Here is an 18,953-nt window from a genome sequence, read left to right as displayed (position 1 = left end):
CCATAGATTATTTCTAGTGTGCCTTGTCACACGGCCATTTGTAGAGGTTTTTATATTTCATTTTGGAGAGTAGTCCTTAACCTCTTGAGGACCACAGGCTTACACCCCCCTAGTGACCAGGCCATATTTTACAATTCAGCACTCTGCAGCTTTAACAGATTATTGCTCGGCCATACAACTTAGCAGCCAAATGAATCTTTCTTCCTTTTCTGCCCACCAACAGAGGTTTCTGTCGGTGGGATCTGATTGCAGCGGCCATGTCTTTTTTTTAAATTCATTTTATTGTTATTTTAATTCTAATAGAAACTGCTTTTTTTTTCCTCCCTGCCTCCGAGATCCAATCAGTACAATATCCTCTCATAGGCATCAGCCTAAGAGAGGGTTCAGATTGTGAGCCTATCAGAGGGACAGCCAAGTGACAGGGCTGTCCCCAGTACATCGCTGCGCTAGCTCACAGTGCTGTACAAATGCTAAACGGCATTTTATTTTTTTACAGCCTGCCAGCTCCGATTGTGGCTAGTTGGCTGATCACGGAGCTCTGCTCCATATCTTGGCAGGGAACGATTGTGCATGCGCGTGCGTGCGTTCCCTTCTACTCTCCACCCCCAGGACTTGACGCCAATCAACGTTAGCCAGTCCCGGGGGAGCCACTCTGCGACCGCCCATCTGTGTTAGGCAGTCGCAGAGCAGTTAAAACTGAGATTATCAGGGTTCTGATCAGTCATGGCCACTGGAAAGAAGTGAAAAGTGTGGGAATCTCTAATCACTGAACTACCAGAAGCAGTAGAGTGTTGTACCATCTTAGCCATCAGTAAAAGCTAGAGATTTTGAATCCGGATGATACCATTTATTGGCTAACTTAGAGATAAACAAACAGTAAGCTTTCGGCTAATAAGTCTTCTTCAGACTTTGTTCCTTTAAAATAACAAGATGTTAAAACCCACAGCTTATATACACTGGACATTCATGGGAGGAAATTCTTTTGCTGGGAACAGTAGTACACCGCTCACCCACCACTGTATAGCATTGTGCTCTGTCGTTGCTGGGAATAGTAGTACACCGCTCACCCACCACTATATAGCATTTCTGTACTGCCACTGTACTGCTGCCAGTCAGCGTGTACTTTAAGGATAAGTGAAATGAAGAAGAAATCCTGTGAAAGAGGGAGGGGCAAGGGAAGAGGTGTTTGCCCTGACGGTTCACGTACAGGCCACAGTGGAGCACCGAAGAAAACCCACTCAATACCGCCCATGTTGTCCAGGAAATCAACCCTCACAAATCCAAAAGAACAGGACCAGATAATTAATTGGATGACCTCTCAAGCGTCCAGCAGTGGGTTAAGTAGCACCAGCACATCACGCACAAAGCTGACACAACCGGCAGCGACACCACGCACACAACTGCCAAATAACCAGTCCGAAGAATTTCCTCAGGACACAATGGGGTATTCGCAGGAGCTATTCCCAGCCCAACAAACTTCCACCTTTCAAAGGTCAATGGAACAGCCAGAAATGTTGTGCCCGGATTCACAACCATTTACTGTGGGAAAAGCACCGCGCACTGAAATGCAAGGCGAGTCCGAGGACTTTGAAACCCAAATCCCAGAGCAAGTTGGGCAGGAGGGGTTTCAATTGCAGGAGGTCGGCCGAGAAGATCTGGAAGACAACGTTGGAGTGAGCTGCGCAGAGGTTGTTCTGGGGAGCTCTACTCCACGGCGGCGGCCCACAATCACATATGACGAGTTTGAGGAGATGGAAGAGGAGGGTTTGGACAATGTGGACACAGACCCAGATTTTGTATGTGAAGGAGAACATCGCCGTCGTAGCAGCACAGATGAGTCTGTTGAAGAACCCACTGCTGCACGAGTTCGCCTTGTGCCACAAGGTAGGCGTCGCGGAATTTCAGGCACCACAAGCGTGGAAGTTCAAGTGAGACGCAAAAGAGGCACAAACAGAAATCGCCAGCAAGGCAGGTGCTCCAAAGTCTGGCCTTTCTTTGAAGACTGCAGTGAGGATGGTACTATGGTGATTTGCAAGGTGTGCAAGACCCGCCTGAGCAGGGGGAAAAATATTAACAACCTCTCCACCACCAGCATGACCCGCCACATGGTATCCAAACATCCCACTCTGTGGGCAAACGCGGCAGGACAGGGTACCAGCAACACTGCCTCCCTTGGGGTCACCAGACTCACCACCAGACCCTCCTCAGCAGCAGCAGTAGCCCAGCCATTGCGTGGTTCACATCAACATTCACAAACATCAGACGACGCTGACACTGTCACTTTCCGGAATAGTGCTCTTGAGGTCTCCCAGTCTTCATCAAACACAACAACCAACAGCCCTTCAGTGTGCAGCCCTACGGTTCAGTTGTCTGTCTCGGAGATGTTTGAGCGCAAGAGGAAATTGCCAGCAAATGACCCCCGGGCCGTGGCACTAACAGCCAGCATAGCCAAGCTTCTGGCCTGCAAAATGCTGCCATATCGAGTGGTGGAGACAAACAGCTTCAAGGGCATGATGTCAGTGGCCATCCCACGTTACGTGGTTCCCAGCCGCTACCACTTTGCGCGCTCTGCAGTGCCTGAGTTGCATGAGCACGTGGTCAGCAAAATAACCCGATGCTTGAAGAATGCCGTTGCCTGCAAGGTTCACCTCACCACTGACACCTGGACGAGTGCGTTCGGCCAGGGTCGATACATCTCCCTTACCGCGCACTGGGTGAACCTTGTGGAGCCTGGCAGCGATTCCTCAACTGCTACGGCGCGGGTGTTGGTGTTGCCCACGCCGCAAACAGCTGCACCGCCGTCCCTCCCACAGGATAACAACAGCAGCACCTACCTCTCTGACTCCTTCTCCTCCAACGCATCTCAAAGCTGTACCTCATCCGGAAACGCTAACCCAGCAGCAGTAGGATCGTGGAAGCAGTGCAGCACAGCTGTTGGCATGCGTCAGCAAGCGTTGCTGAAGCTGATCTGCCTTGGGGATAAGCAGCACACAGGGGAGGAAATTTGGAGGGGAATAAAGGAACAGACGGATTTGTGGCTGGCACCGCTGGACCTGATGGTTGTGTGTGATAATGGGAGTAATCTCATTCGCGCTTTAAGGTTGGCTAAGTTGACACACATCCCTTGCCTGGCGCACGTGATGAACCTAGTAGTTCAGCGGTTCCTGAGGACATACCCAGGCGTGGCCGATCTTCTGTTGAAGGTGCGACGAGTGGCCAAACATTGTAGAAATTCCAGTACTGCTTCGGGGGCACTCGCCAAGATGCAGGAGCGCTTCAATCTCCCCCACCATCGCTTGCTGTGTGATGTCCCTACGCGCTGGAATTCTACGCTGCACATGCTAGCCCGCTTTTGCGAGCAGAAGAGTGCAGTGGTCCAGTACATGACGGCGCAGTACCGAGGCGCATCCGGACAGCTGCCAAGCTTCTGTGGATCCGATTGGGCCAACATGTTGGACCTCTGCCAAGTCCTCCAAAATTTTGAGCAATCCACGTTGCTTGTGAGCAGTGACAACTCTTCAGTCAGCATTACCATACCACTGCTCTGTTTACTGAAGAAGTCAATGTTGAAAATCAAGGAAACAGCTGTCATGATGCAACTGGGGGAATCTGAAGGAGAAAACGATCAGCGTGATGATACCAACATCAGGCCATCTGCTTTAGGAAACGCTGGCCCCAGCAGCTATGACGAAGAAGAGGAGGAGGAACAGCTGGAGTTGGAGCAGGAATTTCATGCCACCACTGACGAGGGCCAGAGCGGTGCACGTTGGACTTCCACAATTCAGCGCGAATGGTCAGCAGAAGCAGACCAGGAAGAAGGTGACGACTATGATGCATCACAACTATCACAATGCTCACAAGAGGATGATGAGGATTCTGTCAGGACTCTGGCACACATGGCTCAATTCATGCTAGACTGCATTGAACGCGACCCACGCATTGTGCGCATTCTGGACAACACCAATTACTGGGTTTATACCCTTCTGGATCCACGGTACAAACACAATGTTCCAAAACTGCTTGAAGAAAGAGTCAGACAGGTCAAAATGGAAGAATACCAGCAGGCCCTTGTGGAGACTTTAGAGAGGAGATTGACATCCTCCCCCTCCTCTAGCCAGTTGTACGCCGACAGACTGACTTCCGCAAACCCAGGACGACCAGGAGGGCAGCAAACAACACAAGCCGCAGCTAGTGCCCAAAAGGGAATGGTATTGGCAGTGTCCTTGGAGTGGGAAATTTTTCTGACACCCATGCAGCAGCCCACAGAGCAGCAAGCGTGCAGATCCACCTCCAATACCGATCGCCTGGAGAAGATGGTCAAGGACTACATGTCAGATGGCGTAGCTGTGTTGAACAATCCATTTGCACCCTTCAACTATTGGGTATCGAAGCTAGACACCTGGCACGAACTGGCAATGTACGCAATAGAGGTGCTGGCTTGCCCGGCAGCCAGCGTTATGTCGGAACGCTGTTTCAGTGCTGCCGGAGGCATCGTCACAGATCAGCGTATCCGCCTCTCCACAGAAAATGCAGACCGTCTGACTCAAATTAAAATGAATCAATCCTGGATTGGAAACGACTACGCAACACTCCCGGACCCCAACCAAGTAACATGAACAATGAACATCTGTGATGGGTTAGCGTTTCCGGTCCCTGTTTATTGAACCTCTCATCTGTATTACATTTATGACTGCATGGCGACAAAATGCATTGCTATCCGCATGCTTCTTGTCCTCATGCAAGGCCTGGGTTGCGCCTGAAAGCGTGGCCTTCTCCTCCTGCGCCTCCTCCTGTTCCATCATGTGTGCTGCTGCTGGGTTAGCGTTGCTGGTCCCTTTTTACGGAACCTCTTATCTGTATTACATTTATGACTGCATGGCGACAAAATGCATTGCTATCCGCACGCTTCTTGTCCTCATGCAAGGCCTGGGTTGTTGTGTCTCAAAGCGTGGCCTTCTCCTCCTGCGCCGCCCTCCTCCTGTTCCATCACGTGTGCTGCTGCTGGGTTAGCGTTACCGGTCCCTTTTCCTGGAACCTCTTATCTGTATTACATTTATGACTGCATGGCGACAAAAAGCATGTTACCTGTGCAAAGAAAAATGACATTTTCCGCATTTAAAAGACATTTTTTCCTTTGAAACTTTACAATCAATTTTCTCAAAAACTATAAGCTCTTTTTCAAATATTTTCCTCTTGTACCCACTCCCAAGGTGCACATACCCTGCAAATTTGGGGTATGTAGCATGTAAGGAAGCTTTACAAAGCACGAAGGTTCGGGTCCCCATTGACTTCCATTATGTTCAGAGTTCGGCGCGAACACCCGAACATCGCGGCCATGTTCGGCGAACGTTCGCGAACCCAAACATCCAGGTGTTCGCCCAACACTAATTTCCAGTAATACATGTGGGCATGGGCAGCACATTTCACCAGTAATACAAGTGGGCATGGGCAGCACATTTCACCAGTAAACACATGTGGGCATGGGCAGCACATTTCACCAGTAAACACATGTTTTGGGCATGGGCAGCACATTTCACCAGTAATACATGTGGGCATGGGCAGCACATTTCACCAGTAATACATGTGGGCATGGGCAGCACATTTCAACAGTAATACATGTGGGCATGGGCAGCACATTTCAACAGTAATACATGTGGGCATGGGCAGCACATTTCAACAGTAATACATGTGGGCATGGGCAGCACATTTCAACAGTAATGTGGGTATGGGCACTGGGCAGCATATTTCACCAATAATGTGGTCATGGGCACTGGGCAGCACATTTCACCACTAATATTGGCACTGGGCAAGACATTTCACCACTAATATGGGCACTGGGCAGCACATTTCACCAGTAATGTGGGCAGCACCTGACCTGTAAAAGAAAAGAAAAATTACTCACCTGCAGACGACTCCTCTGCTGAGTCCCAGCCTCCCTCCAGCGCTGCTCCCCCAAAATTCCTGCACTCAGCCTCACACTCACCAGCGGAGCAGGGCTACGGGAAGATGGCGCCCAAAGTCCTGTACTGGAGACAAATAGTCTCCAGAGCAGGGCTTCGGCAGCCATCTTCCCGTAGCCCTGCTCTGCTGCTGGTGAACTGATGCGGCATCTATTAGACAACGCAGTCAGTTCACGTCCTGCCTGCCACCCCTCTGCGGACAGACGCCTTTCCCCAAGTACGGGCAGGAACGGACACTGCCTTTTTGGGGTTGAAAAGGCGGATCGTCCGTAATTTCACGGACGCTTGGCAACCCTTTTAGGGGGCTATACATTGCCCAGTAGCTTGTCTTGCATGACACCAGTTCAATTTTTCTATGACTGATTGCACATATTTCTAAGCTGAAGAGGAATTGTCAGAGAATAGAGATAATCTCCCTCAAAGCAGCATAATTTCATCTTGTCAGAGTGTACAATTGTATACATAGTGCATCAGTGCATCATAGTTGGAGGTTTCGAGTGATTTTATGGTAAGTGGGGGACAGCGTGATATATATTTCAGCCGGGAACTGAAAAATTGTCTTTATATTTCGGCCTGAAAGCAGCAGAGACAGCCATACTACCCCAGGAAAAAAACACATATATAAGTAGATAAATATTTGTTCTATTTACATAAAATATGTATTGTACTGTCCACATTTTTATTTCAGTGAATTTTATATAGTAAATAAAGAGAACACTGTTTCCAGGCATTTTCCAACTTTACTACCTCTGGCTGAAGCCAAGCCTGATGTCATTTCCTCCCTTACTCCCTTTTTCACCTAGAAACTGCACTGTCATATCTAGCTTGCTTTGTAAACATTTGTGAGAACAGCATAGATCCTATTTCAGCAGCTTCTGCAGAGGGGTGATGTGTATTTCTCAGCCTCGTGTAACACTAAATTGCCCTGAGCCAATCAGTGAGGAGCAGGAAAATGGGAGGGGAGATAACAAGCTTCCTTCTCCCCAACAAAGTACCAGAACAAAGCCAGGCTGACTGAGATAAGATTCATCACAGCATAAACATTTATGATTATATTGGAATGCTTGCAATACAGGGTCAGGATGTAGACTGCATAATAAACACAAAGCAGCAGGTAAATGGAATTTGATTTTGTGGCTGACAATCCCATTCGAAGAACTGCATTAATAATTACAAATTTTTAGCTGCAAGTGTATGTATTGGCTGCTACAGAAGCAGCTACTTACTCACTATGTTTAATAAAGATGCAGATAATTATTTAAGCTCACTAACTGGAAGCTGGTATACGGTATGTGATTCACTGCACTGGTTTAGCACAGGTTCCCACCTAAATGTGATGAGCAACTAGGTGGCGTTTCCTCACTGATTGCTTATCAATGACTTTTCCTCTTTTCTAGAATGAAATAAAGAAAATTGAAAATGTTGATATTCTGAAGAATCTGAGGTGAGTGTAATCAGCAACCTCAGTAACCGCTTACTGGCTGATGGCAGCATGATAGCCATGTTTATCTGTTTGTAGCAACCTGCCTGTTGCTTGGTATAACCCGCTATCTGGCTGACAGTGCTAGGGATTGTTCACCACAACCCCAGAAGCACCTGACACGTTTCCTTCATTGATACGATCTATGCAGCAACGTTTTATAGCTAACTAGGATTTCTTCTTCTATGTGCAGTTCTCAGAATAACAAATTGAATGGCTCAAGATTAATCAGGTTGCTTATCAGTAGAATTTCATTTCTACAAAGTAAATGGTTCTGTGCTGTGATTGGTTTTAAACTGGCAATGTCTTGCCCCAAATTGCTATAGTTTTGCCATTTTATGTCTTTAAAGGATACCCAAGGCGTAATGAAAGTGTCCCCTTTTTATTTACCTGGGGCTTCTTCCAGCCCACATAGTCTTATCACTGTCCTCTAGGTCCCCTTTCATAATCTGCTGTGCGGCCAGTATGGTGCAGGACTTAGCTAAGTTACGCATTATTGCGCATGTGCTGACCTCTTTAATCACGCTCCCATGGCTGGGAGCATTCTGCACATGTGCAGTTTGTGAAGACTTGTAACCATGCATGTGTAGAATGCACCCAGCCACGGGAGCATGCGATCAAGGAGGCACACCACCGTATCAGCGCATGTGCAGTAGTGCGCAATTTAGCTAAGTTGCAAACTTTACCAGGCTGCACAGCAGATCAAGGGAGAGGACCGGGAGAACAGTGTGGGACCTAAAAGACTACAGGTGCTGGAGGAATCCCCAGGTAAGTAAAAGGGGACACTTTCATTACGACTCTGGTATCCTTTAAATGGAATCTAAACTGAGAAGGATATTGTGGCTGCCATATTGAATTCCTTTTAAACAATTCCGGTTGCCTGGCAGTCCTGCTGATCTTATTTGCTGTAGCAGTGAATCACACTTGTAACGAGCATGCGGCTAATCCAATCTAATAGACTTCACCCAATAACATGTGATGTGCATGCTTTTTCAGGGTCTATGATTGAAAGTATTGAAGGCAGATGATCAGCAGGACAGACAGTTAATGCGCATTGTTTAAATGGAAAGAAATATATCAGCCTCTATATTCTCACTTCCAGGGTGCTTTAAGCTACCAGCAAATTGAGTTATTGACTCTTGGGGGGCGTTATCCTATTCCTACTAAGCAACATTCCTCATATAAGGCCCAGTACACACTTGCGTTTGCAGCCCAAAATGTCAGTTGAAACGGATCCGTTGAAGTCCGGTCCGGCTCCCTTCTGGTTCCGTTCAGTTTCCATCTGGTTTTTCATACGTTCTGCATACGTTTTAGATCAGTTTCCGTTTCCAAGATAAAAGATGTATATATACCTGGGGTCTGGAAGGTGTGGAAATGCACTGTGGTCATTTTTGGAGAGAGCCTGCTGTGTGGATGTCATCGTTGGAGACAGAGACTGCTGTGTGGACCATGGATCCAGTGTATTTATACAGCTTCTGGCTTGGAATAGCATTGTTCCTGATATTTACTTGGACAATCAATCTCTATGCTGTATGGTCTGATCTCTGCCATCTTCTCCAAATAATCGAGCACAAAGTGGGAAGAATCCCAGTCAAACCCTGCTGGGCACATGTGTCAGCAAACAAAGATGGCCACTGTACCATAGAAAGCATACAGGGAGAGGGCTAGAAAGGTCAGTTTTTATAGGCAGTGTGTCGTCAACTTCCGGTTTCCATTAGTTCCTATTGAGCTGCAAAACCTTCCGGATCAGTTCCGCAGGGCACAACGTTCCGTAAAAATAGGGTCTGCAGCATTTTTCCGGACCGGCGGCCGGAACGTAAAATCCGGAAGGAAACGGATCCGTTAGGACGGACGGATGTGTACGGACCCATAGGTTATCATTGGATCCAATCACCTCCGTTCCGTTTGTACAGTATACATTCCGGATCCGGTCTGGAAGTGTGAACCGGGCCTAATCGTGTGACTAGGAGCCATTTGCCTTCCCCTGTTTAAACCGGGTTGTGCAGCTTGTTTTGCTCTATGGGAGGGGAGTTGAAGGGGCAGGACAAGCAGGAGCAAGCTGTCAGCACCAGCAGCCAGTAATAGCAAATAGTGATTAAGCATGGTTTTCCAGCATGACCAATTAGTAGGGATTGTCAGTGAGATACAAATCATTCTAATTTGTTGATGAAATATGCCAATTATAGGAGCTTGAAAATGGACTAATCATATATTTCACCTTGGCAAGATTCAATTAGACCATACGTGTCAAAATGACCCGCAGAACCACTAAATTTGGCCCCCAAATGGTTTCCTGACTTTATGTTTAGCCTACTCTAGACCACCAGAGACGCTATATTGGAGTTGAAGCTCTAGAACACCAGGGAAGCCATATGGGGAAGGTAGGGGGAAAGCACTAGACACCAGGGAACTGTATAGGGGAGGGAGGACCACTAGACACCAGGGAACTGTATAGGGGAGGGAGGAGAGCCACTAAACACCAGGGAATTGCATAGGGGATGGAGGGGGGCCATTAGACACCTGGGAACTTTATGGGGGAGGAAGGTGGCCAGTAAACATTGAGGTTGCGTGCGTCTAGGTCCCAGTGTACAATTTCGGCCCAATTTGCATTTGAGTTTGACACCCCTGAATTAGACCATATTCAAAATGAATAAATCTACAAAGTTTGCATAGTCCTGCATCAACTTATTTGCATTTAATTTACTATCTCTACCGAGCAGTCAGCAGGAGATGTGTCAAGCCTGTACACACTTTGCAAATGCACAAGATAGGATCAGGAATGATTGTTTCAAACAACAACAACAAAGTTAAAAGCATTTACAAGCATGTACAAGCCTAACTGTGGGCACACTAGAGAAAATAAAGCCAGGTCCATAAGAACTGGCTGTAACTGAGCTCTGCAGCAGCCCCTTCCCTGTACAAAGCTGTAGCCCTGAGTAGTGATGGTCATAGTAGTGATAGATGTGCAAAGCTCTGATTTGCTGTGATCACATCCTGCTTTAGCACATGATCATGAGTAGCAAATCAGAGACTTGCATATCAAACTGATCACATGCTTCTCCATGAGTTCTCCTAGACTTGACCATCACTAGCCCTGAGCATACACGCATGTGTACACACCCAGGCTGTTAAAGTGTACCTGAGGCAAACCTCAGGTCAAAAAACGGATACTTACCTAAGAAGAAGGAAGATTCTGGATCCTGTAGAGGCTTCCCTCATCTTCCTCTGAAAGATTATTGCCGCTTGCGAACCCCCCGCAAACAAAAATCAGACAGAGCTTGTTGGAAGGAAGATCCAAGCTGAGCTCCTCTTTATGCACAAGCTACCACGCTCATGCACGCAGAGGAGCACGGCCCGGGTCTCTCAGTTCCTGTTGAGCAGCAGGGGCAATGAGGCCATGGGGAGCCCTCTATAGCAGGGGTAGGGAACCTATGGCTCGGGAGCTAGATGTGGCTCTTTTGATGGCTACATCTGGCTCACAGACAAATCAGTAGGTGTTGATTCACTAAGCTACATCGCTAAAGCAGTGCAGCTCAGTGTGGCAGTGCTGTAGCATGCACTACTAACTTACTCAAGCTCCCCCAAAACTAATGGCCGCTCCAATTGTCCCACCCTGGATCCTGTCAACTCCAGTGACTTTGTAGGATGAGATCCATGCACTATGATGGGCCCAATAGGCTGCCTGTCACTTGACAGGCAGCCTACTGGGCCAAAGTGTGGGGATCTTGCCCTACAAAGTGAATCAACCCCCAAGTCAGCTAGCTAATTGTACAAGCTGTTAGGCGGTATTTCTCCTGTCTGGGTCTTGGGGAAATTGCTGATGTTGCTGCAACCCAAGAAAAGCTGAAGACGTGTCTGACACTTTCCCTGCCCAGAGGATTAACTGTATACACATCACCATGGCAGGGATTGCTACTTTATCATAGAAATCATGAGAAGTATTTTCCACTATAGTGATTCGATTCACAAATCGCAATTGCTTTCTCGAGCGATTTTTAAGAGGGATAATGCAATGCAAATGAAAAATCGCAATTTCTAGCGTTTGTGATTGCGATTACTAGTGGAAAAGGGCCTTTTTCCAATGCACAGTTGAATCACAAATTGCTAGTGATTTTTAAATCGCTTGGGTTGCTACTTTATCATAGAAATCATGAGACTTATTTTTCACTATAGTGATTCGATTTGCAAATTGCAATCACTATCTGGAGTGATTTTTAAGAGGGATGAAAATTAATGAAAAATCGCAATTAATAGCGATTGTGATTGCAATTGCTAGTGGAAAAGGGCCCTAAGGGTTGAAAAAAGGGGAACCTTAACTGAGAGGGATATGGATGTTTCCTTTTAACCACTTGATGACCGCAGTGTTAAACCCCCCTAAAGACCAGGCTCTTTGTTTGCTGTAGTGGGCTGTGCAGGCTTTTCAGCGTCCTGCACAGCCCAGCTAAGAAGTATGGCGATCGGACTCTCCTCCTATTTTTGTCCCTAAGGGGACATGCTGCCGGAGCGTTCCGATCGCCGCTGTCACTTTTTTTTTTTCCCCCTTAGCCTCATAGAGGCTCTTATTGCCGCCGTCCCCCTCCCTCTCCTTCCTCCCTTCCCTCCGCCTGAAGAATTGAACAAGACGACGATCCGTCCTGTTGTCCGCCGCTCATAGGCATCAGCCTATGTGAAGACTGCTATCCCTGGCCAATCAGAGGCCGGGGATCGACGATCTCGTACAGTGCTGCTGGAGACCGCAGCGCTGTACGCATGTAAACAAAGGGGACTTCTTTCCCTTTTCGTTTACAAGCAGCCTACTAGCTGCGATCGGCGGCTAACAAGCTAATCACGGATCTCCGTTCCGTGAAGCGGCAGGGAACGATCGCGCATGCGCGCGGCCGTTCCCTGGGAAACTGCAGCCCTAGGGCTTGACGCCAACTGGTGTTAGACGATCCTGGGGCTGCCGCCTCGGTCACGCCCATTGGCGTGAGGCGGTCTTAAAGTAGTTAAAGGGAACCTTAACTGAACGGGGGGTAAAGAGTTTTTCTTACCTGGGGCTATTACCAGCCCCCTGCAGCAGTCCTGTGCCCTCGGCGCCGCTCTGGAATCCTCTGGTCCCCCGCTGTCACTTAGTTTCGTTTTTGACGACTCACCAGTTGCCAGCCGCCATGCGTATTATTGGACGCATTCACTAATGCAATTAGCGCTATTGCGGACCGCAACGCGTACAAAAATACGCGTTGCCGCATATCTACGCGTGCGGAATGAGGCAACACGTATTTTTGTACGTGTTGCGGTCCGCAATAGCGCTAATTGCATTGGTGAATGCGTCCAATAATACGCATGGCGGCCGGTGACTGGTGAGTCGTCAAAAATGAAACTAAGTGACAGCGGGGGACCAGAGGATTCCAGAGCGGCGCCGAGGGCACAGGACTGCTGCAGGGGGCTGGTAATAGCCCCAGGTAAGTAAAACTCTTTACCCCCCGTTCAGTTAAGGTTCCCTTTAAAGAGACACTGAAGCGAAAAAAAAATGATGATATTATGATTTGTATGTGTAGTACAGCTAAGAAATAAAACATTAAAATCAGATACATCAGTGTAAAGGTGGCCATACACTGGTCGATTTGCCATCAGATTCGACCAACAGATAGATCCCTCTCTGATCGAATCTGATCAGAGAGGGATCGTATGGCTACCTTTACTGCAAACAGATTGTGAACCGATTTCAGCCTGAAACCGTTCACAATCTGTTGTGGTGGTACTGCTGCTGCTGCCCCCGCCCGCCCGCATACATTACCTGCTCCGCCGGCGCGACTCCAGTCTCCCGGTCACCGCTGCTCTGTCTGCGCTCTGGTCTCCAGGTCCGGCATGCCTCACTTCTTCTAGCCCGGCAGGAAGTTTAAACAGTAGAGGGCGCTCTACTGTTTAAACTTCCTGCCGGGCTAGAAGAAGTGAGGCATGCCGGACCTGGAGACCAGAGCGCAGACAGAGCAGCGGTGACCGGGAGACTGGAGTCGCGCCGGCGGAACAGGTAATGTATGCGGGCTCTATTGCGTCGGTCGTCGGGCACTCGAACGCCGCTAGCGATGCGCTCTTTACCCGCGGGCGATCGACGGTTATTTTCCACATGGCACGATCGACGGGATCGGACGAAATGGATCGAAATTCGGCGTGTAGCGTGAACGATTGGCAGCAGATTCGATCCCAGTGATCTAATCTGCTGTCGAAACGGGCGCAAATCGGGCCAGTGTATGGCCAGCTTAATTGTTTCCAGTACAGGAAGAGTTGAGAAACTCCAGTTGTTATCTCTATGCAAAAAAGCTATTGAGCTCTCCGACTAACTTAGTCGTGGAGAGGGCTGTTATCTGACTTTTATTATCTCAACTGTAATTGAACTGTTTACTTTTATTCTGCTAGAGGAGAGTTCATTACTTCACAGACTGCTCTGAAAGACTAATTTTGAATGCTGAGTGTTGTGTAATCTGCACATATTATAGAATAATGCAATGTTAGAAAAAACACTATATACCTGAAAATAAAAATATGAGAATATTTTCTTTGCTGCTAATCTTCTAGTAATTATTCATAGTACACAACCAATTCATTATATCATATATTTTTTTTCGCTTCAGTGTCTCTTTAAACAATACCAGTTGCTTGTCAGTCCTGCTGATCTCTTTGCTGCAGTAGTATCTGGATCTCACACCTGAAACAAGCATTTAGCTAATCCAGTCTGACTTCAGTCGGAGCACCTGATCTGCATGCTTGTTGAGGGGCTGTGGCTAAAAGTAATAGAGACACAGGATCAGCAGAAGAGTCAGGCAACTGGTATTATTTTAAAAGGAAAAATCCATATTCTTCTCAGTTTAGGTTCTTTAAACTTTTTTTAACTTACCTGGGGCTTCTACTAGTCCCCTGCAGACATTCTGTGCCATATCCTAGAACGATCCTCCTGTGGCTCACTTTAGTTTTTGCCAACAGGCCACTGCGCCTGCGCGGACCCGGCCGCTAGCGTCCTCGCTCCCGTCAATGGAAGCAACCTGCGCAGGGCGCTCCTTGCGACGGGGGCCTGAATGAGGATGCGCGTGGCCAGGGCCATGCAAGCGCAGTGGCCGGCAACATTAAGGTTGGTGAACACAAATGTGAGCTGCGGCAGGGGCTTGGAGGATCATTACAGGACGTCTGCAGGGGGCCGGTAAAAGCCGCAGGTAGGTTGAACTTTTTTTTTCCCCCTTACAGATGTCCTTTAAACGAGTAAAATTATTGTGTCCCTTCAATATTAATACATTTTTAATGCATACATATTTTTCAGGTTCCTTAGTCTTTCAGGGAACAGAATTGAGAAAATCCAAAATCTTAATGGTTTGAACAATCTCAAGTTTTTGGATTTATCCCATAATTTGATCAAGACACTGGAGGCTGGTAAGATTGATTTGCTGTCATGTTATTCCCCTCCGATCTTACACTGCGCTGAGTCTTATGACTGTGCTTTTTGTGGCATATTGTGACTCCTCTTCTCTGCACAGGAGAATTACCCAAGACTCTCCTCATCTTAGACCTGACTGGAAATCCATGTACCAAGATAAAAGATTATAGGTAAGATATTGGACAAAAAAAAAGTCATTATTTACTGAGGGAATATAAGGGCCAGTTTATGTTGCCAGTGGCTCAATTTGCCCATGTCAAACATCTTTCTGTTACCCAGTGAAAAGCATTTGGCATAGTTTCCCGCCGGTTCGTTGCAGCCGACGCTAGAAGCTACATGCAGCGTCTCAGAAATTTGCTCGGCTTCAGCACTTGCGCAATTGATGGTAAGCGCATGTCAATTATCTCAATGTGGGATGTTTTGGATCTCGGTCATAATCGAGATGCATGGATGCCAGCAGTCGCCCATGTGAACTGGCCCTAACTGATCCTGCAGACCTGACTTGTATTTACTAAAACTGTGCCCCTTCTCATATACATATTCACACGCATACCGTATATTTACTATTCAATTACACTTTGACTCATTTTTCCCTCATCGCATTACTGATTTTCCCACAATCGAATGACCCTACCGCATTCTAGGATCACTTTTGGAGGTAGCAAGATTAAAGCCCTGATTTATGCATTAGTGGGCCTGATGCACTAACCAGCATTAATATTGTTGTGCAGAGACAGTGCACAGCGATATTACTGCTACTACCGCAGGCAGTGTACCACGAGGTACGCTGTTACCGTTGAAACACTTACGGTACTTGAGTACGGGTGGTCGCACTAATAACATAACTGGCAGTGCACCACCTGTGCTAGTACAGGTAAGTACTGTCTCTTCACGGCAATATTAGAGCTGGTTAGTGCATCAGGCCCATTATGTGAAATATATCATCATTTGCAATGTAAAGTTTGATGCATTGCACATAAACCATTTTTTCATTATTAATATTTTTATTACTTGGCTATCTGGGTTTGCAATGCTGACTCTCTGTGCTAATATCAAATGATACTTGGCTTTACTGAATATACTGAATAGCAGTGTGAGAGCTGAACATATGTCACCCCATGCTGTCATCACCCATAGGCAATAGGGAAAATTTGGGAAAGGACAGCATCCAGTCTTTTACTGTGAACACCGAGCCAAACCCTGTCTACTTCCTCCTTGTGGGTAGGGTCAGGTGATTGCTCTGTGCAGAGGAGGAAACTCTGCTGTTATCTCTATACTTTGGAAAAATCAGCATACAAGTAATACTTTTTTTTTTTGATCTTCCAATCTTGCCTTGACAGTTGTAATGAACTACCATTTCTATGAGAAATTATGGACAGTAGGAACTGAATGCTAGAAGAGCATTTCAACCTTTTCTATAGCCTTCATCTGTGTTGAAAGCATCAATTAGTTTATATTTAGATTCGGTCAGTTGCTTTTGTGTTACTCATGGTTGTTGAGGGACAGTCTGAAGTTCAAGTGCTAAACTTAGTAAATTCTTATCCCTTTTCAGAATGGAATGGAAACTTTACTGGGTAACAGCTGTACCCATCTTTTCATCTGGCAGAAAAGTGAGGGTGTGATTTGCACATATGCCAGTCCCATCCATGTTTCTAGGGTCAGGCAAGGCTGGTATCCGCCTGGGGCTCAGTGCAGAAGGGGGAGCACCTCCTTTCAACAATTCTCCCCCACTTATTAGCTGATCACCTCCTTTCTGATGCCTGGCTCTATCCTCCCTACCCACATTAAGTGCCCTTGCTGACACGTTAACCCCCCCTTAACATCTCTAATCAATGTTATCTTCCTAATTCCTTTCCATTCACCATCACCCCAAGTGATGATAGCTATGTGTTGGTGAATGGCTACACCAGTGGCCCTCAAACTAAGGCTCGTGGGCCGAATGCGGCCCGCCGAGGCTTCTTCACTGGCCCCCAAACAGAATGTATAACTTATAGATGCTACCCACTGCACCTTTAAATATCGGCAGCCCGCATATAGAATAGCAGTGCTGACACCACCCATACACCTATGTAGAAGCCAGCTAGCAGTAATTCGCTGGCTTCCAATCCAATTCTGCATCAGGTGACACTGCTGTCCAATTGGATGGCAGGTTGTCACCTGGGTAAGCTTCACTGTCTGGTGCACAAAGACGTTTTTGGGCGCCACATATGAATGGCTGCTGCTGGGAGTTCTCCTCCGGGCATGATTGGGGGGAATCAATACCTAGATTCAATATAATGTTTTTCAACATCTTTTTATTTATGTTCCAGCCCCCCAGCAGTAGGATGTATTTTGTTCCCGGCGCTTGACAGAAAAAGTTTGGGGACCCCTGGGCTACACTGTATAATTTAGGTGGCAGTGTTCAGCTAATTACAGCTAAGTTTCTGTGCCCAAATTATACACCTAGTGCCACAGAGCCAATAAACTCTATAGGCTGTATGCATGCACCAAAATTAACTGCTTTTATATGAGAATTTCTTAATTGTTAGATGGGGTGGGTGGGGGCCCGGGTGAATGTGGTGTGAACTAATTTTCTAGTTCTGGTACAGTACAAAACAGAATAAGAGATATGATTTTAAAGAAACCTATAGATGGGAATATGGTAGATTTCACCTTTATTCCATTACAATAAAAAGTGCAAGAAGTTTTAAATCAGGATGATACCATTTGTTGGCTAACTAAAAAGAATAAGAATAAGCAAGCTTTTGGCCTTGCAGCCTTCATCGGGCTTAAAGAGGAGCTGTTAGGTATAAGGTCTCAAAGAAAATAAACACATATATCAGTAGCTAAAGATTGGCTGTACTTACATTACATATGCATTTCACTGTCCACGTTTGTACTTCACAGAATTTTTATATAGTATATGCAGAGATTGATGCTCCTGACAGCTCATGGCAGGTTCCATGTTTTTCTGTCAAATGTGTCGTCATGTCCTGCCTGCTTCCTGATCACAGAAAAGCTCGTACTGAATAACACAGTGTGCAGTGAATATTAATGAGCCATGTGGCTAGGAACAATAGCTGACTCCTGCAGTGTACTCGGCCCGGAGATTTATCAGTGCTACGCGCTGGACTGATTACAAGCTGCTGTAACGTCTCATTAGCAGCCGAGGTGAGGGCCCCAGAATGCTTTGCAGTATAGTATGCGGCTTGCGTCCTCTTAGGTCTAACAGCTTTTCTGATAAGCACACATCAAAGGTAACTGAGATTTTTATCTTCACTAATGGCTTTTTGGCTTCCTTCTAAACTGTTTAACACAGGAGAATAGAGGTTTAAATTAGCTTCTGCAGCCTGACAGTTACTCTTTAAATCCTGTTTGCTTGCAGGCTGGTGGTACAGACAGCTTTATACGTGCAGCATCAAAAGGGAAAACATAGATTTTTTTCAAAGCATAAATACATCATTAAGATGCCTTAAAGAGAACCAGAGATGAAGCACCCTCGTGTATTTTATTACATTTATCAGTGGGAACATGACAGTAAACACCTACCCTGCTTTTAGTTTCATTGTTATCTGCTTAATTAGTCTACTAGCAACTGTGATAAGAATCCATCGACTATTCAGTCGAGGTTTGACCTGGAATTATTATAGCTGAGTCACTCTTCTGTGGAGTCCTTTCAAGCCCAAGCTTTCCCCCTCCTGGCTTAGATCTTCTGCTTTGCATACTGAGAGCTGTGATGACTGGGAGGGGCTGCTGCTCCTGAGAGAGAAGCCCTGTGGCTGTAATATGATCCCTGTGTGCACTAGATTCTCATAGGAATGAAACTGCAGTTATTATCAGTGACACTTCCTACAGGCAGATCATACCAAAATGAAAGCACACAGATGAAAGGCTGCATAAGCCTAGATAGCAGCATAGTCTCATATAGCCTAGACAGCACATCCAGAACAACTCATATAACCCGGAAGGAGAAGGGATATGAGCCGGCGGCCATATTTGATTTTTCCTGGAGCAATAATGGATAAAAAACACTAAAAAAGGCACACCAGAGCGGCAAAATTATCAGGTAGAGCATTTATTCTTTACAAGCTATCAACTAATATGTTTATTTTGTGTGAAACGTTCATCT

The 18,953-nt window shown here is 46.6% G+C and overlaps 1 protein-coding gene across 3 annotated transcripts in view; it reads left to right on the top strand.

Annotated features, from left to right (window-relative positions):
- LRRC46 (leucine rich repeat containing 46) overlaps positions 1-18,953 on the top strand; it is a 93,686-nt gene that overhangs the window by 59,140 nt on the left and 15,593 nt on the right. For all 3 annotated transcript variants that reach the window (XM_068263112.1, XM_068263113.1, XM_068263114.1), the window contains 3 exons: positions 7,358-7,404; positions 14,732-14,841; positions 14,946-15,015. In XM_068263112.1, the coding sequence (XP_068119213.1) occupies positions 7,358-7,404; positions 14,732-14,841; positions 14,946-15,015 (227 nt within the window). The remainder of the gene's footprint in view (positions 1-7,357; positions 7,405-14,731; positions 14,842-14,945; positions 15,016-18,953) is intronic.

The sequence above is a fragment of the Hyperolius riggenbachi genome, chromosome 12 (assembly GCF_040937935.1).
Source record: "Hyperolius riggenbachi isolate aHypRig1 chromosome 12, aHypRig1.pri, whole genome shotgun sequence".
NCBI classification, from domain to species: domain Eukaryota; kingdom Metazoa; phylum Chordata; class Amphibia; order Anura; family Hyperoliidae; genus Hyperolius; species Hyperolius riggenbachi.
The sequence above is the reverse complement of the archived record's forward strand: the minus strand, read 5'-3'. Positions and strand labels throughout refer to the sequence as shown.